Genomic DNA, 24,261 nt, shown 5'->3' on the forward strand with positions numbered 1-24,261 from the left:
TGAAAATCTTGTCAATTTTTACTCCCATTATTACACTTCTTTTTTTCATTACATGTTGCCCCAAAAATACATTAATATGCAAATTAGATTTAGTTTATAGATACATTGTATATAATGAGAAAACACGTTTATGGTCATTTTACACACATTTTGCAGAAAGAAAATTTGTATATTAAATCATTCTGTTATAACAGTTGAAAATCATCTTTATACAAAGTTTGGTAAAAAAAAAAAAAAAAATCTTAAAAACTAAAAATGTATTGGTGATTTAAAAAATCAATTGCATGTTCATTTATTTCTTTTAGTTTTTTTTTTTTTTTTTTAAAGAAATTGAGTTCCGATGTCCTCTACTGAGGACACAGGATAACTTACGAATGAAATATCTTAAAAAAAAAACAAAAAAACAAAAAACAAAAAAAAACAACATTATTTTTAATGCTCTAAATAATGTTAAGCATGTAAAAAATATTTTTTTCCTAAAACTTTTTTCTCGGGTCTTAAGAGTCTTAAGAGGTTAAAGAAATTAATACTTTTATTTAGCAAGTATGCGTTAAATTCATTGAAAGTGACAATTAAGACATTTATAATGTTACAAAATATTTACAAAATGACAAATCAGCATATGATTTCTTAAGGATCAGGTGACACTGAAGACTGGAGTAATGATGCTGAAAATTCAGCTGTGCATCACAGGAATAAATTACATTTTAAAATATATTAAAATGGAAAATAGTTGTTTTAGGTTTTAATAATAAGTGCAGCCTTCGTGAGCAGAAGAGACTTCTATATATATATATATATATATATATATATATATATATATATATATATATATATATATATATATATTAAAAAAATCTTACCGAACCCAAACTTTTGAATGGGAGTTTACATGCAAAAAATAAATAAATAAATAAATAAATAAATAAAAAATATCTTATATTATTTACGATACCAGAAGTTAATCCTAAAACACTATTCCCATGATTAAAAGAGATTTAAAGCTCAAAAAACACAGTATTTTATGGAATAATTAATATAAAGGTTTAACAAAAATTCAAGCTGCATGTTGCATGTACCTTTTAGTATTTATTAACATGCATTTTAATGCATTACTGTACACACACATTTTTTTTTTTTTTTTTGGTATGCATAAAAGACTTACAACCATTAAAAAGTCTTAATATTTCCAAATTTTTCTCGGAAATACTCTGGTAATACTCTTATTATCTGCTAAAATAATAAGAGTAGTATGTAATATGCTCTTGTGAACATATAGGCATTATGTATGAGTAATGTCTAAGAAAAAAAAAATCCTCAATGTATCCTTTAACAGTCTAAACAGATGAGATTTTTTTCTAAATAAGAAACCGTGAAATGTTAGTTCATCAGGAAGGAATGGCTATGCACCAGACATTAATCTAGTCCAACTGCTGTGAAGGTCGACACTTCTGGCTATGCTCCTGCTCTGCCCTTGACGACCCATGTTGTTCAGGTCCTGTGGTCAGGTCTGTCCCCCTGCAGGTCAAATCACGCAATGACTTGAGATTTCTGAGCTGTGGCAAAACATGAAACAAACATTGCCACACGTTGCCTCATGTAATTGTGCATTGCACACCTTGCCTCATATCACGATGACCATTACTATTCACGTGGGCAAAGACTATGAACTTTGCATTTGTATTGCAAGCAAGCCACCTTCCTGGAAAGGTGGACTTGAATTTGTATGATTTATCATGGTTTCATCATATCATATGATATCTTGAAAGTTAATTGCATTCCAGGCTGTGTATTATTGCTAGAGAGGAAGGCCAGTCAAAATCCAAAAATAACATGCACTGTAGCTTTGAATGTGTGTGTGTGTATGTGTGTGGGGGCCTGAGTTTCTGGCAACTGATGAGGTACACAAGTGTGTGAGAGAGAATTAGAGAGAGAGAGAAAGGGAGTGCTGATGTTTTATTCACAAATGAATCATTGTTTTGAAACGGTTATACATTTGACTATAACATGACTCTTAGAGAAAACATTGACACAGTGTGTCTTGTTTGAAAACATAGTGAAAATCACACGGCTATGTAAAACTTCTGATTGGTCTGTTGCTGCATTCGGCAGATGATGATAAACTTAATCTACAGTTCCATTTATTAAGAAATGACCTAACAGATTAATCATGTTTGAACTACTTCATTGAAAGTGATTTGCTAAAATGAATCAGACTGTCAGAGCTGAGAACGCGAGAGAAAGGGATGATTTAATATAAAAAAATATTTAAAAAAAATACTTTTACCATGTATAGTTATTTTGCTACTGAAATAGCCTATTACTACTACTAATCATAATAATCTTAAACGCTAATGGTAACTTTTAAGCTATGACTGATGGATATTTTCATTGAAATTAACCAATTTAGCACAAGAAACATTGATGAATCATAATCGTTTTTTTTTTTTTTTTTTTTTTTTTTTTTACAAATCTATTAACTACTCATTTGAATGCAACTTCTGATAACTTTGGAGCGATGACCGATTCAATGAATAGGCTAAACGAATCGCTAAAATGAATCTGCCTCTAAGCTTTAGAACGCGAGAGAAACTTGAATGATCCACAAACGGAAACTCTTTAAAGAGTCGCTTAAACTGTTCGTGTTTATTTTAACAACAACAACAATTATAAGAAGAAGCCACGAGTGCGGGGGAACCTTTGTGGTAACTTTTGAACGATTACCGATTCTATGGATCCGTTCGTTGAACGAACCGATTCGCTAAAATGAGCCAGACTTCTCAACGCTCAGAGAGAGAGAGAGAGAGAGAGAGAGAGAGAGAGAGAGAGAGAGAGAGAGAGAGAGAGAGAGAATGTTCTCTAATCAGTGACTGAGGGGAGGCGGGCCAAGAAAGCTCAGTGTAATGCGATAGCTGCGCCGCTCAGAAATGCTATTACACACATACTCTCTCTCTCTCGTTCTCTCTCTCTCTCTCTCTCTCTCTCTCTCTCTCTCTCTCACACACACACACACACACTCGCGCTCTCCGGCACATCCACACGCGCTGTCACAGCTCTGCGCGAGCACAGCAGTGCGCAACAACACGCTTCTGTGCGCAACGCAATTCCTCTCCTGTCTGGCAGTTTGGACAAAACTTGGTGCCTCCCGAGTATGACTGAATGACTTTCGAAAGCAAGACGGGATCAGAACATTTAAACCAGGAGGGCAGCGTGTTTTAAGCGGACGATTAAGGGAGAGATCCCTGCGGAAACCTCTATCAAACCATCGGAGACCAATAAGGCGACGGAGCGCAATAATGCACGCAAATCCGTGACAGTTGAAGACCTCTAATTTAGTATTATTTGAGGAAAAGCCGGCTGTTTTATGACAAAGCATGACTTTATGAGTACCTGAAATAGATCATGCACAGTTTGCATTTGCTGTGCGCAATTGGCTAAACAAAACTGCATTTGAATATGAAATTCTGAGCACTATTAAGGCAGAAAGGCTAGTTTTCTTTTCTTTTCTCACTCTGTATTATCGGCGTTTGTTTCTTGGAGAAGATCACTAGTTGAATACAGGTCACTTCTTCAAGGCAGCGCGTTTTTTGGAAAGATGGATTTCTGGATATCTCACCAAGGGATTGCGTTTATTTTTTGCTTCGTTCTGAAAGTCGGCGCAACAGAAAGTAAGTTGGTCTTTTTTTCTTTAGCTTTCATAACGGTATCTGTGTGTCTAAATTCCCATCCAGTGAGGCTATCCGCAAATGGCAAACAGATTTCTCTCCTGGCGAAGCGAAGCGACGTGCGTTTCTGATGTCCATGCAAACCATGCTGGGAAAAGGAGAGCTTCTGGTTTTATTTAGTGGAGAAAAAGAGCAAATTTATATCTAATAAGGGGCAGCCGCACAAATAAATGTGAAACACTTTGTCTGAGCCCTGCAGTCTTACATCCTTAGAATAAGTGCTTTGCCGAGACATTGTATTTTTATTATTTATTTATTTATTTTGTTTAGATAGGCTAGATAGTTTCATGTCTAAAGATGAAACAGAGACATTCAGACTTAGGAATCTGGACAACTTAAGATTTCCAGACCAAACTGGGGTGTAATGTATGTCATAGCCTAGGTTATAGCTAATCATAAAAAGTAACTAAAAAAGGTTCTGATTTCAACGGTAAAGGTTTTAAAGCCTAATCTAACTTTTTTTTTTAAAGTTCCTCTAAGAAATAATTGGCCTATATGTAGATATAAATATAATGCAAACATCAAGAACGTTTTCTATAAAGAACGATAGATACTGATGGACTTAAAGTAGCCTACCGTGTCAGTATTGTTCAGTTGTAGTGTCAAACAGGAATACTCACCACTGTAACGACGAGAAAACAGAGTCACGGCGCGAGCGGACTTCAGTGCACGCGTACAGCTTGGCTATATATTGCATTAGTGTTAATTGCGACGTGTTTCGCCCATTTCTCCCGGAAAAACAAAACAATGGTTCATTAGAAGCTTTCAAAAAAGCAGAAGTGATAAGGCTGCAGTAACACAATGTCGTCCAAGTTTCCACAGGAGAGTGTTCTCACAGATATCGTCAACAATACATCGTTAATTTGAACGTCAACAGCTATTAAGAGAAAGTAAGCATTTTTGTAATTGGTCGTTTGGCTCAAAACCTCTTAGTTATGGAGGTATTGTGATAATATACATACTATTAATGGTGTTTTTGTGCTATTTACAGTCATCTCTATGCCCTAGTCTTCTCAAAGAACATACATTTATTTAGAGTACAGCAGCACCTGCAATTTTAGACCAACAGGTTGAAAAAAAAAACGAAACAAAAAAACGATGAAGCAGCTAGAATTAGTGGTGAAAGGTCTTCAAATAATGGAAAGCTGCAGCTGCGAATGAAAGAACCCTACTTGCTTATGGATGACATTGGCTTGATTTAGGCTCTGTGCCATTGTTGCATTATTGCTCTTGACAGATAGGCTACAAACTTTCATCATTGGAGCAGCTGGCTTACGGGTATGGTGGCATTGCAAATGATATTAGTTATTAGGAATAACCACTTTAAAGTGGTTAGATTAAAGCAGCTTTAAAAAATAGGGCTTGCGCTGTTTGAAGTGCAGAGTTAAGCAGTTGAATACAGATGGAATTTTACAATGTTGTTTATTTTCTGTGATCATTAGCAACGCCTGCAATTACATTTTGATAATTGTTTTCATATTTACTCAGGGGGTAATTTGTGTAAACAGTTTTGATTTGCAAGCCTATATCTTGTTGCAGACAATTATGCCATTATTTTAAGGTTGGGTGTTGAAAAACCCATTTGGACCGCAGCCTGAAAACTACACATGCAGTGCTCTCGTAGGTACTTCTGTAACGCCCCCCTCCCAGAGCAGCATCGACTGCAACAAGCGCAACACAATGCACTGAATTATGGACAACAAAGACACAGCATCTCTTGTGTGAGATCCATGCCTTTAGGGGCCTTTCTCAGTTTTTTTGTTTTGTCCTGGCCAAAAAGTGACACGTTGACCCACATAGAATGATATCAGACTGTCCATGTGTTAACAGTTGCAGTGGCATATTTTCTTCTATTCTCAAAAACACAATTTTTCACCTGCCTCTCTATTCATGCCTATTTACATTTTATCAAACGCTGCACTCAAATCTGGAACCTCCTTAACGAATCCTTCCAGTGTGCTTATCACATATTTAACTTAGATTTTTCTCCTGTTTTAGAAGTTCAAGATTGTTGCAATGATGCGTTTTGGCCTGTTTGCAATTACATTTTTACTGGGTATTTTAAATTTAAGGAACCTGTAACTTATTTAGAGGTAGAAATCCATTATATTTCACCTTGTTTTTGGAAAACAAAGTGACAGAGAGCGTATTAAACTGCTCTTTACTGTTTTTGAGCGGTGTTTGCATGCTTCCATTATGCTAGGATGTAATGGGTGATTGCCAGGGTGTTGCTTTGTGGTTTCAAAGGTGTTCTAGGTGGTATATAGTGTGTTTCTATGCTTTTGCTAGGATATTTTTAGGTGGTTACTTACCCACTTCCCTCATTTTGGTCCTTCTATGGGAGGCTTTTGCCTATTTTATCATCTGCCAGGTAAATTCTCACATCTGATTTTAGGGTTTGTTTAAATCACTAGTATGAACAGTGTTGTAGTTTTAGTAATTATGATAATTGCATATGTTAGCTGCTTTTCTTTACCTCTAAGACAACTTTTTTGTGTCCACTTTAGCATGACATACCTGATTACATTATAAAGAGACACATATAAATACTTCATGTGAACAAACAAATCACTTAGTTCTCCCCAGCGTTCCTGCAAATAGACAGAAAGATGCACACACGTATCTACACACATCTTCTTTTCATCTACAACACCCCGAGTGGTTGTGTATGCCGTTTCATCCTATTTTTCTGGGTTTTGTGAATAGGAGAGATACTAATCTATGCAGAAGCTAGCAGTCTCAGCTCCGAAAAGAAGGTCAGAAATTTGCATTTGGGGCCAGGAAACCACGACCGGATGAGACAGTGGGTGCCGAGAACTCCCTGTATTGCTTGAATTGAGGAGGAATTAAAAACATAGCATAAATAATTGATACGGCCCCTCCTAGTTAGTGTCATTTTGAGCTTTTAGTGGAGCACAAGTGTGGGTGCGAGAGGGAAGACAGACAACGTGACACATTGATGTTTGTAAATTAGGGCACCGCAGAAGTTTCGGTGAGCGATAACTGTAAAATTTATGATGCACGATCAGATGTACACTGGGAACTGGTGACTGAAGTGCATTATAAAATCTCTAAAATCTGATTGGATGAACTGCATTTTTGAGTTTTTGTAAAATAGCTGATGCATGGACACCTGTGACCATACAGCATTTGAATTCCACGTTAATTTAGCAATCATTCTTTATGTCTTAGAAACACCCTAAAGTTGGTCTAATAAATTACTGATTGCTATTAATACATATAATTATTTATTGAATATTGACATCTTGTACCATTTTTATACCACTTAGTTCCAGTTGATAATCTTGTGGTTTATAATGCTCTAACAGTGCTGTTTGTGAAGCTTGGTAGCCCTTTCATAAAGAAATTAAAAAGTGTGGAACCCTTTCCAAAAAGCAAAACCAAGACAAGGGATAATTCAACTGAAGATTCTGTCATCATTTGCTCACCCTCATGTTTTTACAAACCTATGGAAAAGGCAGAATAAGTATCATAAAACTGGTCAATATGACCTGTGCGCCATATTTCATGTCTCTTGAAGCCATATGAAAGCTTTGTAAGAGGAATAAAATGAAATTCATTTCTATTGGACTCTTTTGGTGAGTGCTTAGATGGTAGTGAGACTCGTGAGAAAGAGAGAATGAGAAAGAGTGAGCGAGAAAGCTTTGGTAAGGATGAATGGATCAGTGCTGATTTCCTCACCGCGGGTGACAGCACTTTTTAATTAAGGTGCGAATGGAAGGATGAAGAGAGAAACGGAGAGATAAAGAGCGGGTGAGAGAGATGGAGATATATCATGTTTTCTCTACATGGATGCAACTTATCGCCACAGTGACAGCTCAGCATAGCGATGATTCCATTAATAGAAATTAATACCAGCAGAGAGAAACACAAAACATCTGGGTGTGCATTCAAAACATACACACAAAGAGTGATTCGTATTTAGAGGGCTGTTCGTTTTAGATCCCCTTTTGTTTTTTGACATTTTGACTCTTTTAGTCTTTAAAAGCATCTACTATAGCCTTATATTATTAAGGGATTAGACTAAAAAAAGAAAAATCTGTCATTATTTCCTCACTTTTTATGTTGTTCTAAACATGTTTGACTTTCAGACTGAAATATCAGTCTTTGTTTGCTGGTAATCTTTCCCTCCGGTGATCCCTAACCACTGCATCCAGATCAGTGAGTCAGTGAGTCGAACCTGAGAGGTAAATCTGTGAACAGTTCTTTTGTAAACTAGATTAATTGAAAAGATCTGACTCAAAAAAATGATTTATTTGCTAACCGGACATGGCTACTTTTCTCATGAATGTGCGAACAAGAGCCAGGGATGTGCAATATGAACTAAATATTCATTTAGATATGAAATCTTTTGAGAGAATTGGTTGATTTAGTTCACAAAACTGGATTGAATGATATGTTCACACAGACTCACGGAACCAGTGATCCCGTCACAGTTCGATGACTTTCAGTCTGTTCCTCACAGAAAAGATGGCACACATATGGACCATGTTTATGCAGCTTTTATGGATGTTTATGGTCATATTTGTTTGTCATCATTTTCATTTCAACATCTGCTTTAGTGAAAAGAAAAAGAAAATTGTGAATTTGAAATTACATAAGGGTGAGTAAATATTTTATTTTGGGATGAACAAGCCATTTAAAGTTACACAAACATTATTTTTATTCTTTGTTCATTCCAGCAACCAGGTCTGAAATCTCTTCTCGAGGCTGTCTGTAGCTGCACTCCCCTTCTGTCTCTCTACATGAAAGGACAGATCTGTCTAAAAAAGTGCAAAGCTCGCAAAATCCCCCCTCATAGATTTATCCTCAAGACCCTCTTCCCTGAAAACACACAATAGCGTGATAGACACAGCCAGAGAATACATGCAGACAGAATGAAAATGCTAGAATGATTGCTATCTGTCTGTCCTTTTGTGTTCCTGTAATATATTGGGTAATAATACCGAGATGAGGTGAGGAATTCATGGGAGGAGGGCTGCAAGGGAACTGTCAAGTCATCTTCAGCACAAAATAAGAAGAGAAAATAAGGAAGGAAATTAAACCTATTTTTAGGATGTTTTTTTTTTTTTGCAGTGTGACATTATTTTCACGATGACTGTAAACACAAAAATCCTCAATGTAATGCAAATAATAATAATAATAACAATAATAAATGTTTTTAAAATGGTTTTCGCTGTGCTAGCGTAAGTTAGACAGATGGACACATGCATAGATGGATAGATAGATAGTGTATACATATTTATTACATACTCTTTGTGTGTGCACTTACATTTTACTGGCTAGTTTTCCCCTTCAGAGGATGTAGTTGAAAAGGTTTGGCAGGATTCGGTTGTTACCTTAAATGTCACCTCATTTAAAGTGTACCTTTTAAAAAGACATAATAGCAGTGGAAATGTCAACACTTGAAAGAAGCCCCAACCATCCTTATACCTTTTATTTGGGCTCTTATGACTGGCACAGATGGGAGTCTTGGCTTCAGGCGATACTCAACTCCTTGTCTCAAGATTTTCCACCACACCAATGCATAGTGCTGAAGATCTTTAACGTGGTTTTAGGATGCCCTGCAGCTCGCTTTTGAAGGGCAATTTCACAAGTTTTCAGAAGATTCTGGAGTTGTGCATTTGGGGTTGAGTCTCTTTGTGTCTCATTTTTGTTTTGATTCTCCCTGGCTGCATCGCTATTCCTGTGTTGCTTAAATATTAGAGACTCCATCTGTTCTCATCCGGGTTATGATCGTATAACTCATGCAATGTTAGAAATATGCCCGCTGGTATAGATTCTGCTATACTGTACGTTAGGAGCATATGCGATAAGGGCAAAGTATTCATGAAGTTTGTTCTGTCAGAAAGAGGAGCAGTTTTCCTAACACTAGCTAGACAGCCGTGTTTATCTATGTATTTGCAGAAGCCAACATCAGACCCAGAACTGTCAGTCAAACCACCCTCTTCCACTCTGAACCTGCACTTATTCCCAGTTTCCCTTTCCGACGTGTGCTGTGATGTATCCTGCTAAACATAAGCGTGTTAGCCAGTTCCACTCACCTTTTATGGAGGTGTACATTTTTATCATACAGAAAATGTCATCTTCAGGCTCGTCTTCTCATAAGGTTGATGACAGTAATCATGTGTACCCATGCTCAATGTCTGAGTCATTCCTTTAATGCAGTACCTTTTTAACTCTGTAACCTTAAAAAATTAATATACTTCTATTTTATAAAATATGCACAGGTCAAGCTCAGACACTTCAGCTTTATTCAGTTTAATGTGATTATTTAGTTGCACAAAATGAGCAGGACTGAATTAAAGAGCTTAAGTTAGTCACTGCTAAATGAGGGAGTGACAGATAGCTTGCCTGAGGATGGCATAAAGCTTATTTTGATATATCTCTTTGAAGGCCTTTTGAAACAGGATGAAATGTTTAAGAGTTGAATGTTTTTAGTTGCTATTTACTCACCACACTTCCTAAGGGATGATGTCATTCAGGAACTGGTGTTTGTTAGTTAAGGGGTTTTACAAAAGACTGACAGGATATAAAGTGCATCAAGGACATGGGAAAAACCTATAAAATGATGACCAATTCAAACAATATTTCCAAGAAACATGCTGAATGTTAAAGGGATAGTTAACTGTCTATGCTGTCTATGGAGGGTCAGGAAACTCTCGAATTTCATAAATAATATCTTAATTTGTCTTTCAAAGATGAACAAAGGTCTAACGGTTTTGGAATGACATGAGGGTGAGTAATTAATGACAGCATTTTCATTTTTGGGTGAACTATCCCTTAAATACATTGCTAGTTTTTATTTTTTTCAGAGAAAAGCACACATGCCAACAATTGCATCATCAATTCAAACGTAAATAATTGAACTAATTTAAAATAAATATAATTGTGATAGTTCTGATAAAAAAAAAAACAAATATGTTTGACTTCCATTTATGCAAATTGTGAGTTAAATATTCTGTGAAGGTGACATGAAAATGTGCTGCATAGTAGGAATGACCCATCTGCTAATTCCTCAGTTGTCGTTTGACTGGTATGCGGTTAAAAACCCCTCACTGCACGGTTGTCATGGTGAAAGACCAGAAAGTATTTCTGTCTCCTAATCTTAGCTCCATTTAGAATAATAATGACCAGAGTGATATCCTCTATGTGTGAGGGCAGCATGAAAAAGGGCTGTTGCGCATGTTAGCATGAACGCTAGCATGTGGAAGGAGTGTTTGGTGAAGATAACAGAGAAACCATATTGGGTGAGGTGGTAGAAGAAAAGCTTTGTTATTCTGGATCCCATTGCAGCTTTGGGGGTGACCTCTTGAACCTCCAGAGAAGAGACCTGTGTGTCACTTCCTGTCTCAGAGTTGGCTGTGGTGGATTATTATATCTTGTAGAGAGCATCGGAAATGTGTTGAATGCTTCCAGACTTCTACATTAACATTGGGGGATAACTTAAAAGAACATAAGGTAATTGGAAATGTGGGCGTCATGTCACGGAATTTCAAATTAAAAGCTTTATTTACTGTAGAAATACAGTATCCACATAGCAATGCCATTAGGGAGATGTTATTTTAGCTTTAGGTCAGCATTCCCAACCATTTTTCCCCAAGCAACTTTTATAATGAGATGTATTTTCAAGAGGCCTCTGTGACATCATCAAACAAGCACCAATTACTTGCAGGAACTTGTATTAACGAACACAGTAGGGCTAATGTTGATTTAATGATGGTTTTAACTTCATATAGCATTACTTTTGTCCCTTGTGTGTTTTGACAACTTGATAAGTATTCCTTGGTAGCCATGAAGTGCTCGCTCAGGGATTTGGTAGCTCTTGTGATTTATGTATTTAATTCACAACGTACTGCTTGACCAAATTAGCATTAAGTATGTGGCTAATAACTAACTTACGTAGCACTCTACCTCACCTCACTTTTTTTATTTGTCTATCTCCCTTTTGTCTTAGTTGAGACATGTGGAGGCCAGCTGGATGCCAGTAATGCTGGTTACATCACATCTCCAGGATACCCTCTTGAATACCCACCCCATCAGAGCTGCCAGTGGGTGATCAGCGCACCCGAACCCTCTCAACGTATCGTGCTAAACTTCAACCCCCACTTCGAGCTGGAACGACTGGATTGCAGGTGAGAAGAAAGTCTGGGATAAAGGAAATTAGCTGGAAACAGGGGGAAATTAAGTACTAGTCCTATGGAACGATAAGCATGTGCATGCAATTAATTTACCTCCAGTGGAGCATTTGCAAACCCTGCCCTGTGTGCGGAATTGTTGATGAGGTGAAAGTGGAAGATAAGAGAAAAGAGGGTGTGAAAAAGGAAGACGTCGAATTCACATAATTTATCGGATGAGAGAAAAAGATGTGAGTCAGGGGGAAGGGGTAGAGAGGATGTGTGAGAAAGAGATAGTGGTACGGAAGATTTGGGAGAAAAAGCAACCCGGAGACGTGGAACTATGTGAAGAGAGGAATAACGTTGAGGGTGAAGTTAAGAGAGATATAATAGGGTTTAGAGCGAGCCTAAAGGACTTACGCAGGGATGCAGTGCAGCTGTCACTGGGAAAGGGGGTTGTCTAGAAGGCTTTTTGTGGAACGGTTTCCCCTCAGCTGTAAAATTAATTACGTTCATCCATAGGCTCTCGCTTCTCAGAGTCTGACTTAAATTACAATGACCAGTAGATCGGTTCTACCAATGTCACTGTTTCTTTTACCTTATAGAACAGGGATTGGCAACTCCGGTACTGGAGGGTCACTATCTTGAAGAGTTTAGCTCCATCTCTAATCAAACGTCAGCTCATCAGGACCAAAGATGCCCTTGTCCCTTATAGCTATGAGACTTGGGATATCCTAAAACAAGTGTCTCCAGACCTGCTCCTGGCGGGCCACTATCCTGCAAAGTTTAGATCCAGTTCTAATTAAACAAACTTGAACTAGTTAATCAAGAATATAAACTTCCAGAAAAGTGTGTTGGGGCAAGTTGGAGCTAAACTCTACAGGACATTGGCCATTCAGGAGCAGGATTAGACCCCCTTGGTCTACAAGGTAATTGTTTAAGACACTTCTAACATTTGGACAGATGGCAAAAGGTGTTCTGTTCGTCAACAAATTTTCAAAGGGAATTCAGTTTCTGAATTTTTAATTTTTAATGGGGTGTAGACCTCTAAAGGAGCATTCACACATTTTTAATAGGAGCAGCGACTGCTAGCAATGAAACAAAGTTGAGTAGAGTGTGCAATGTGGCGATCTATTCCCCAAAGTCATGACAAATCTGTAAAAGGTGTACAATGTTAAAGGGATAATTCACACTAAAATTTTAATTTTGTGATCATTTTCTCACCAAACCTGTATGACTTTCTTTCTTCTGGGGAATCAAAAGGAGAAAACTCACCCACAGGTTTGATACAAAATGAAAATTAAAAAATTGCGACTGAGTTTTCATTTTTGGGTGAACTATTCCATTAAGACTCTCTCGATGAATGACAAATGGTCTTGTACTTTGGATGCATTAGTCAAAATTACTGTCTGGGTTTTTACTGTCTGAAATTACTATCTTTCATCTTCAGTGCTGTATTGTCCCTGCTGGTGTGAAACTGATCTTGTTTTTAAGCACTTTCTTTTATGAGTGGTTTAAACCCACTGTGGCTTCCCCACAGGCCGCCCATGTGCATGACAGCAACAGGGAAGGGTGTGTCTCAGTTACATCTGTTGGATTCCCCTAAAAAACAACCAGCTATGAATATACGGTATCATTTAAATTAGGCCATGTGTCAAGTCCTCATATATGCTTGTGTAAACAAGCAAGATATTCGCTTCTTTCTGCTTTGTGGTACATTTGGAGGTTTTATCCAAACAGTCGATGAAGAGACATTGGGATAAAGTGGTAGAGATAGAGAGAAGGACAGACATCAAACATACACACCTCAGTGGCTGATGTCTTTTACTGATACAGCTCAGGCTAATGCCCCCTCGCTCCCCAAATGAACATTCTGGATTTGCTGTGTACAAATGCTCAATCTCTTTTCCTGCTTGGGTGGCTCCATCAGGTTGGACAGCTCTGGCTGTATTTGTTGTTCAGATTAGGATTCCTAAATGAGATGGAGTGTACAGAGGTTTCAGAATGGTATTACCTTGAAAGACATTCCCAATTGGACTCCAAAAACAGGCGAAAATGTCAGGCCTCTTAGTTCAGGGGAAAATGTAAAGGTGGTTGCTTGAGAGTGTGTGAATGAATAGTAAGTTACAGTAAAACAGGGGTGTCCAGTCCTGCTCTTGGAGGGCCACTTTCCTGCAGAGTTTAGCTCCAACACACCTCCCTGGAAGACTCCTTGATTAGTTGGCTTTGGTTTGTTTAATTAGGGTTGAAGCTAAACTCTCCTGGAAGGTGTCCCTCCAGGAGCTGGAATGGACAGCCCTGCAGTAAAACAACCAACTTATTTAGCCATTTCAGAATGGCTGATCTAAAGCGACATGAGCGACAGAGACTGTTGATGATACAACAATCAACAGTACAGCTACTTGTCAACCTTCAGCAATTTAATCGCTGTCAGTGTGGTTGCCCCTTTAGATCTTAGTAGTCTGGTGTAATGAAAATGATCAAGTGTGCTCAGGGATACATTTGCAACTTGCAAGTAGAATCTTGGAACATATTTCAAAGATTCAATGCCAAGAAAGTCCCTAACTTTGGCAAATTAAGTACATAATTACATATATGTAAACCTTGGAAGTGTCATTGCAGCAGTCCGGTTTCCTGACAAACTGATATAAAGCTGTGCATCCTGCCATAGCGGATATTGAGTAAAACCAGCTGATCAGATTGGAGTTTGCCATTTTGAGAAAGCTCTCTTTTTTGTTTGCTATGTGCAATAATTGTACCTTTAGATGCACAGCTTTTCACCGGGGCAATACTCTTTGAGCCTTATCTACAGTATGCATAAAAGGTGCATATCAGTATCTTAGAGTAGTATAATATGAACCCTTGAGGTACTATTATGAACCTTAGGGGTAAATAAGGTACAAAGATGTCCTTTTATGGGTTCTACCCCAGTTCAAGCTGTTGTACCGCTAAAGGTACAATTTTTGCAATTTTTAATTTTTCTGAGGGTGATATTCAACTTTAGCAGGGAATTAATGTTGTTGTTTATATGCCGCCCATTCAGTAGTGGGCTGAAACTGAGCTGTAAGGGCTTTTGTAGTTGTGGCTCACAAGATTATGATACCAGAAAGCACACACTGTCCATTTACCACACTCATTCTTAACCCTCAATACTGAATAAGGGAAAGGAAAGTGGAAATAAATGTGTGATGAAAAATTGCAAGAGGTGTCAGATGCTTTACGCTACTGTGCTTCATAAACTGGCATCTTTCTAATGGTCCACTTCAAGTGTCCGTCTCCTCCATCTGTATTTTGCTATATATACAATGAGTCATCATCAGCACATTTAAGCAAGGTATGATTGAAAGGCCTGGCTCTGTCTTTTAGATGGCAAACACTTACACACACTAGCAAGCACATTTAAATTAACCTTGTGGTTATGAGTGCTGGCTCGGAGTCTCTGTTACTCGGAGGAGCTGCCTCGGTTTCGCTTAGTTTGCACAATTTACTCTAGACAAGGTCAAAACAGCTTCTTGTGCCCTAAACCATACTAACTAATGTGCTTCTAATAAGCATCTTGTGGCTCACATGATGTAGTTAGGATAGGTGTGGTATCAGTGACATTTTTCAAGAAGCACTTTCAGCAGGGAATTTTTATTCCAGGAGCAAAGCCATATGGCTTTTACCTGGAGGGCTGTGATCAGATTGATCTGAGATAGATGCAATAAAAATAGCAAATGAAATATCTGGCCATATCTTTAATGTGGTACTCTTCTCCTTTGAGATGAAAGAAAAAGGGCGGAGAGGTGAGAAGTGATCTCAATCTTTTGCACTCCTATCTATCTATCTATCTATCTATCTATCTATCTATCTATCTATCTATCTATCTATCTATCTATCTATCTATCTATCTATCTATCTATCTATCTATCTATCTATCTATCTATCTATCTATCTATCTATCTATCTGTCTATCTATCTGTCTATCTGTCCGTCCGTCCGTCTTCTATGAATTTTTTTCAGTCCATTCCTTCAGGTCTCCACCCAGTTTGCCTCATTGTCATTCTTCAAATAGATCCCCATTATATTTTCTCACCCTAACACATTACTCTATATGCAAACAGCAAGTTCTTTCTGAATGCTAAATACAGAGTTCATGTAGTGCATGCAGAGGAGGAAGTAAATTGTTGTAGAAGGATCTAAATGTTGTACTGCAGTGGAAGGGCTTAAGTTGAAACCAGATCTGTTTGAGAATCACCTCTCAGACATAAAATACTGACAGTGAGACAGTTGTTTGGGCTGAGGAGGGAATCTAGAAGAATTACTGGTAAGAGTGAGACAGATGTGTGTGCGATGAAGTCTGCATCACTCAAGGGAGTCTGCGCTTTACTCAAGTGATGAAAGTTCTCACGTTTACTATGCAGCGCTGTCTGCAGATGTTGAGGTGCTAAGCTATTGAGCAGCATCAGCGTTTCTAAGCTGATAACATGATATCACCCTATTTCCACTTTTCCTCAGGGAAGGGGATCAATGTATGTCCTTTGCCCTTAATGAAGAATCAATGCACCCAGCACGTTCAGAAGAGTGAGGTCATGGTCAAGAAGGTCACAGACCAGTGGAGCAAAGGCCACAGGGGTCATGTGCATATAAATAAAAATACCACAGTTACAATGAACAGTTATAATAATGGCTATTCTTAGATCAATAATTGCTCAATGAACATTATAAATTATTTCCAGCTCCTATAGTCTTATTGGAAGTTGTTATAAAATACCTACGCAAAGCTTTTGACTGTATATCAGTTTAATTCAAGCCACAGCCTAGTTCGAAATGCAACTATATGTATTATTGGCAAATACATAAATTATTCCTTTGTCAAAGGTCTGTATATATGTATACATCGAAGTTAGCAAAGACTTGTCTTAGTAGCTTGACGATTTAATAATTATTCAAATAGGTCAATAATGTTTTTTTTTTTTTTTTTAGGACACAGCAGTTTCAGAGATGTTTTTAGGGCATTGGAAATATATCAGCAACCCCGGAGTGTATCAAGATATTGATAGTTTTAAAAAATGCAATCAGTCTGGAGCAGTATAAAGTGACACATTTGGGAATTCAAAGATTTAAAGAAGTCTCTCTTTACCCCGAGAAGCCAATTTTCCCCGAAAAAAAAAAAGTTTTAATATCCTTGATGGAAAAAAGGACCTAATGCATTCTGATAAGGCCTAAGGCTTTCAATGTCAACATAATGGGAATTGGGAGACGGCACGTTTTGACGGGAACTTGCTGAGTCTCGGAAGGCCAGAAAATTCTTTTTCCTAAAGGTGTGAGTTTAGGAAAAAAAATGTCACAAATGGTGCTTTAAAGCCAGCTTTAGTGTTGTTTATGAAAGCCTCAGGCTCTTGTGGTCTACCCCAGTCATCTGTAAATGTCAGCGCTGTATCGGACAGCCATGCTATTTGTTTCCCGACCGGATTGAAGATGGCAACCCTCCCTCCCCCTTGGGAACCCTCCCCGGCATCTATTTAATATTTCACAGGCACTTATAACTTATTAGGCTGCCCCCCCGGGGGCCGAGCGTGCGGCTTTCCATGCAGACTCGCAGCATTATTTAATTTCAATTTTAGTGTCTTGGCTGGTTGACGAGCCGTCCTGGAGCACGTCCTGCGGCTGCTGGCCTAAAAGCATGGCAGAATTTTAATGAGCGGCCATTGTGCTATTCGATATTGAAAAGCCAATGTGATTGTGTGTCAGACCGAATTATATTCTGAAAAAGCCATTGAGCTGAGTTTAAGAAAGATAGAGCTACAGACATAGGATAATAAAGATATGCTATGCAGACTATAATAGCTGTTTGGTTCCAGCTAAGTTTCGTTTCCAGGAATCAGCAAAGAAACTACACTTTGGTCAGATGTGAAATGGCTTGTCAAAATCAGTTTTAGTTCCTGTGCTGAAGCGTTTCATAATAAAACAGAAAGCTTAGGTAGGATATATCAGTTCCTTTTTACTAAGAGCCAGTAGACTTTAAATTTTTAAAACATAAAAGTATTTTAGAATTTATATAAAAATAAATTTTCTAATGATAATACCATTCTTAAGCGTCATACTAAAATAAAATAAAATAAAATAAAATAAAATAAAATAAAATAAAATAAAATAAAATAAAATTAAATTAAATTAAATTAAATTAAATAGTTAAAACTTGATTCTTTTAAAAAAGTCAATTTATAAAGAATTGTTTCAGTATCATCATTCAGTGATCACATAATATGGCAGTACCATGGTACTTTAAAATATATATCATCAATAATTACCTCTTGTATATCGCACCAGGCTACCATTAGTTATTTCTATGGTGCTATAAGGTGCATAGAAGAACACATTATTATAGCAGTTTCCACAATGCCTGATATTACTATTTTTATGCGTCCACTGTAATTTACAATATGTGCATATGGGCTCCTGAGCCAAATATAAGATTCAGCAGCGATTTTTAGCAAGCCAGAGGGTCTTATGATTTAAAAACACATGCTGAAGTGTTGTTTATTGTGTAGGTAGTCAGTTTCAGGCGGTTCAGAGATTAATGAGGTCCAGGCTTATGTTACGCCCAGTGCCACTACAACACATCTCTTTTCATTTGAACTAAGAAACAAACACACTGTATTACTGTATATGCACAAACAAACATGGATAGTAGCATCCTTACCCCTGTGTATCTGTCTGTCAGTGCCTCTCTCCAGACAAACTGCTCTTTAGGGCAGCTAGTGACAGCTCGGGGGACTGTGTAGTCCTGAATAAAATGCTTGAAAAACACCGTAGGTGTGAAAAGCAATTAGCAGTGAAGAGGCTGGGGGGGAGAGGAGACAGAAAGTGAGATTGGAGAGGAAGACAAGTCTGAACATGAGACAGGGACACAGGGCCTTTGCCCTCCTTGTGTCAAGCCTCTCTTCCCCGCTCACACTTACAAACATACCGCTGTCTGGGGAGTTTTCATCACAGCCTGTAGCACCTGAATAACCATTGAATCGTGCATAATTAGCATGCATAATCGCAGCTCTATTGCACCGCGGTAAACAATTTGAACTTTACGCCTATAAAACAATGTTATATTGCTGTGATAATGAGAAAAGGCTTCTTGCGTTCAGTCACAAGTGCTGTGAAATTGATACAAGTATTTTTTGTGAGGTAAATAAGTGATCCGGGCATTTCTGTTGATCAATGGGTATCCTAGTTTGTTTCCACTTTCAAGCACATCTCGAAATGCATTGGAGCGAAGTGTAGGCGTCTAGAGACGGTCAATATCCACATTTGACACACTCACTTGTCACTGCTAATCCCGGAGCCAAGAGCCCCTACAAAATCAATTACAACCTAATTACACTTGCACACAGTTTACAAGCCTTCATCCCAGCTTTTCTAGTGTTTGAGGTGAGATGGACACAAAAAGAAAGTGAGTGAGAGTTTGTGTGTGTGTGTGTGTGTGTGTGTGTGGTTTTACCTATAGTAAAGTTCATACAGTAGCTTTAAGAATCAAACTGTTCCCAAATATATTGAATACATTGTGAATACCATGATGATTTTGATTAAGCCACTAAGTTAGGATATTTTTTTTTTTTAATTTGTCCCCCAAATAATGTCTATGATTGAAACTTCAGTAGAAGAAGTTCAATCAGTTGAGTTCAGATCAGTTACAGTTAATTGACTGAAAACTCTGGTTTGTTACTGCCAAACCACTGAATTATCTGTTTTGCTTAGTCTAGGGTTGTTCTCAAAGTTAAAATAATTCATTAGAAGTCTTATGCATTTGAAGGATTTCTGATGCTTTACATGGAAATTTAAGTTTGTTTGTGAATGTCTATGTAGTCTAAATATACACAGCTGTACCTGAAGTCTCCAAGTGTGCGGTCGGCCAGGGGGGTCCAGAGCAATGAAGAGTCAGAGACACCTGCCTCTTTATGTCATTCTGAGGGGCCCGGGCCGTGTCAGGTTTTCACATACATGCTCCCTGAGTGATATGGAGCCAGCAGTTATGCGGCTCAACCAGTGATAATTCAGAGTCAACTGGGAAGGAAAAGTTAAAAAAGGCAAAATATCATGTCTTCATTCTATTCTTGTTTGTAGGGAAAGTGCTGACACATTCATCGACATCGGTGTGTTTTTGAGTTTCTGTACGATTCTTTGGAGACTGCAAATGTTCTTGGTGTTTCATTATAGATTTTTCATATCAGTGTTTTGGTTTTTGGCTCCTTAAAACACCAGTACAGTGATGGATTTCTAAACATTTTGAAGTTTTATTCATTTACTGAATCATTTCATTCAGGGATTTCAATGAACTTGATTCACTGATTTTTTTTTGTACAATGCACCTTCAACTGACAGAAACACTGATTTTTAATTCTTTGATGCACTGAAGGGCATCTTTTGCCACTTTACTTGTCTGTCTTTCCATAGATTACACACTTTACACAACAAAACAAAAACAAACAAACAAACAAACAAATAAAAGAAAAGATAACAAAGGAAAACAAAACAAAACAAAACAAGTTTATGGCCTTTATATAAGTCCCAGTGCAGTTTTATGTTTAATATAGTAAAATGCTATAAAACCACTGTTTCCATTTTGTTTGTATAGTGTCAAGTGATGTGTTGGTTATTATTTTAACCTTTTTTTAACCACATAATTAAAATATTTGTTCCCAGTATTATTAATAATATTTATTAATAATGTTAATTATTATTATTGCCATCTCACATTTTCCCCCTAAACAAAGTCATTCCTTACAGTCCAGTTCTAAAAATGCTTTGTGAATCAGTTTAACTGAATCATTTCATAGAAATGCTTCTAAAGAATCATTTAATTAATTCAGCTGGCATTGGGCTATGAAACACCTTCTCAAATGATATTCATTTTCATCTTTAAGAGTTTAACACTAAGTTAAAACTAAATTAGTGACATTTTGAAGCAACTTATTTGCCTCCAACATTGTAGTAAGTTTTAAAGGCGCATCGAATCATTTTCTCAGTACAGAGAAGTCTGGTCGGCATGTTGTGCTCCAGAGCAGTTAGGTTGGGAATGATGGCGTATGTTTACAGGGATCTTGTTCTTGTTTAGGGGTTAAATGGGGCAAGCATTCCTGAGGTGTGAGAAGAAGTCTGACTCATGCCTCTCTATGGCCAGATTTATAATAAGGAAGCACTCATGCAGACAACCGGCTGGATTTTTGAGAGTCTTTTGCCTCATTTAGACATTGTGTGTGAAGTGTTTTGGCAAAAGAGGGCAACGCACATTAAGGGATTATTTTGGCCGGACAGGTGGTCATTGTCTCAGCTCCTTCAGTCTGTCTCTGAAGTGACATGAAAAAATGTGTGTTTGTTGTGATAAGGCAGCAGTCCACTGAGGGTCAAAGGTCACCCCAGCTCAAATTAAAGCAACTCCTAGCAGTTCCTTCACAGTTACTCATTGCTGCAGAAGATATTGCATTGCACTTACTTGCATTCTTAATGTTTGTCTCTCCCAGAGGAACATTTTTATTGCTCTAAGGTTCCTCTTTTATTGCTTGGGAGACTTAATGGAGACCTTAGTTATGTTTAAGTGTCAACTTTATCTGATGTAAATAATTTACGAGAAGTATCTATACATCTTTATATATTTTATTTTATCTTATTTATTTTATTTGTTTAATTAATTAAAATGTGAAATAATGTCTTTGTAACTATCTGAAAAAAAAAACAAATATTTTAAAGTATTTTATTTTAGTTAATGTTTATTTTATTTCAGGTAAAGATTTTTTATAGTCTTAAATGTAGATGTAGATTTTAGTTTTAACCATAATAATCCTGTTACAGACTTTGGCTTTTTTTGACAAGGAAGTATGCCAATCAAAACAAATCCAAAAATAGCATTTATGCATGTACTGTTTTTTGCTTTTAGGTATGACTTCATAGAGATCCGAGATGGGAATTCTGAGTCCGCGGACCTGCTGGGAAGGCACTGCAGTAACATCGCTCCTCCTGCCATAATTTCCTCGGGTCCCGTCATCCACATCAAGTTTGTGTCTGATTACGCGCACCAGGGTGCCGGCTTCTCCCTGCGCTACGAGATCTACAAGACTGGTGAGTGAGCTCAATCCTGCTGCTGCCAAGTGGTTAAGGAAACGGATCATTTTTTTCCAAGGAAAATTTCTGTTCCTGACAATGAACAGCTCAAGCATTCTCATCCAATCCTCAAGTCCTTTCACATGTGCTCAGGCGTTCTCATACCACATCAAGACGGGATGCTATTATACGTCTAGATTGCGGCTATTATAATCATTGCGTCACAATGCACCTTTACTTGAAAGAAATAACCATTTTAATTTTAATTGCACTGCTAAGCAACACAAGGCACTTTTCCCATTCCACATTAAGTGATTACCCATTATATATATATATATATATATATATATATATATATATATATATATATATATATATATATATATATATATATATATATATATATATATATATATATATATATATAGTGCCTTGCTAAAGTATTCATACCCCTTCATTTATTTCACATTTTGTTTTGTTGCAGCCTTATGTTAAACTGCTTTAAATTACTTTTTTTTCCCCACATCAATCTACACCCCATACACCATAGTGACAAAGCAAAAACAGAACTGTCACAGCTTTGCAAATTTATTTAAAATAAAAAACTGAAATAAGTTTATTGCATAAGTATTTATACTCTTAACTCATTTCTTAGCTGAAGCACCTTAACAGCCTCAAGTCTTTTGGGGGTATGATGCGACAAGCTTTGCTCATCAGCATTTGGCAATTATCTGCCATTCTTCTCCTCGCCTCTTCACGTCTCAAGCTCTTTCAGGTTGGTTGGGGCAGATGCACATTTTCAGGTTTCTTCAGAAATATTTGATTAGGTTCAAGGCCAGGCTGTGGCTGGGCCACTCAAGGACATTCACAGAGTTGTCTATAAGGCACTCCTGCTGTGTGCTTAGGTTCATTGTCCTGTTGGAATGTGAACCTTCTGCCCAGTCTGAGCTTCTGAATGCTCTGGACTGAGTTTTCATTAAGGCTCTTGATATTTTGGTGCATATAACTTTTCTTCTACTCTGATGAGTCCCTCAGTCCCTGCTGCTGAAAAACAGCCCCACAGCATGAGGCTACTACCAGCACACGTGGTCTGAAGAAGATTGAAGATTGAGTCTGGCCACACAGACACAAAGCCCAGATCGGTGGAGTATCAGGTCCTTGGTCACCAGTCTAGACAAGGCCCTTCTCCATCAGTTGCTCAGTTTGGTCAGGAGACCATCTCTGGGAAGAGTTCTAGTTGTTTCAAACATCTTCCATTGTAGAATATGAAGGTTACATGATTCTGTGAACCTTCAATGAAGCAGATTTTTTTCTGAAGTCTTCCTTAGATGTGTGGCTTGACACAAACCTGTATTTGAGCTCTACAGTCAGTTCTTTTAACCTCAGGGCTTGGTTTTTGCTCAGATATGCATTTTCAGCTGTTAGACCTTTTATTAGGACATGTGTGCCTTTCCGAATCATACCCATTCAATTGAATTTGCCACAGGTTAACTTCACTTGAAGTGTAGTAACGTCTGCAAGCAATATGAATGCTCCTGAGCTAAATTTCAGCTGTCCCAGAATTATTTAAGATTTTTATTTTTAATAAATTTGCAAAGATGTTAAAAACCATTTTTTTGCTTTGCCATTATGGTGTATGGAGTATAGAATGATGTGCGGAAAAAAGTAATTTAAAGCAATTTAACATAAGGCAGCAACATAACAAAATGTGGAAAAAATGCAGGGGTGTTAATACTTTCGCAATGCACTGTGTGTGTGTGTGTATATATATATATATATATATATATATATATATATATATATATATATATATATATATATATATATATATATAAAAATTAAAAAAACTAATTATAAAAATAACTAAAATAAAAAATTGAAATAAAATAAAAGCAGATTTTTATACAAGAGATTTATGCTTTATTCATTTTACACTATATATATATATATATATATATATATATATATATATATATATATATATATATACTGTACATATACACATATATACTATTTTTTTATACAAATATAATTTTTTTTCATGGGTTTTATTATTATTTTAGTTCTTCTGAAGTTTGGCAATATCTTTACAGCTCATTTAAGAACATTCTGTAGTGACATGCAGCTTTGACACTTTCGGTGTCAGTTGTATTTGGTGTCGATGTGTTGTGAGGGTCCTGCTGACAAGATTTCTGCAAATGTTAGGATTCTGCATTTCAAAAAGTAAATGAATCCGGTTTATCCTTTCAACGAGGCAATATTTCTTAAGAAACGCTTGGCACACTACACATAATTCATGATTTTTTCTTGGTAACTGTCTCTCC

The 24,261-nt window shown here is 37.2% G+C and overlaps 1 protein-coding gene across 3 annotated transcripts in view; it reads left to right on the plus strand.

The window, feature by feature from the left end:
* Positions 1–2,982: 2,982 nt before the first annotated feature.
* LOC109069615 (neuropilin-2-like) overlaps positions 2,983–24,261 on the plus strand; it is a 77,684-nt gene continuing 56,405 nt past the window's right edge. For 2 of the 3 annotated variants that reach the window (XM_042716997.1, XM_042716998.1), the window contains exons 1-3: positions 2,985–3,668; positions 11,704–11,881; positions 21,774–21,955. In XM_042716997.1, coding sequence (XP_042572931.1) covers positions 3,596–3,668; positions 11,704–11,881; positions 21,774–21,955 — 433 coding nt within the window. In that variant the 5' untranslated portion in view covers positions 2,985–3,595. Of the gene's footprint in view, positions 3,669–11,703; positions 11,882–21,773; positions 21,956–24,261 lie in introns of all 3 variants that reach the window. The other variant, XM_042716999.1, reaches the window with a different exon arrangement.

Source organism: Cyprinus carpio, chromosome B1 (genome assembly GCF_018340385.1).
Source record: "Cyprinus carpio isolate SPL01 chromosome B1, ASM1834038v1, whole genome shotgun sequence".
Taxonomy (NCBI): domain Eukaryota; kingdom Metazoa; phylum Chordata; class Actinopteri; order Cypriniformes; family Cyprinidae; genus Cyprinus; species Cyprinus carpio.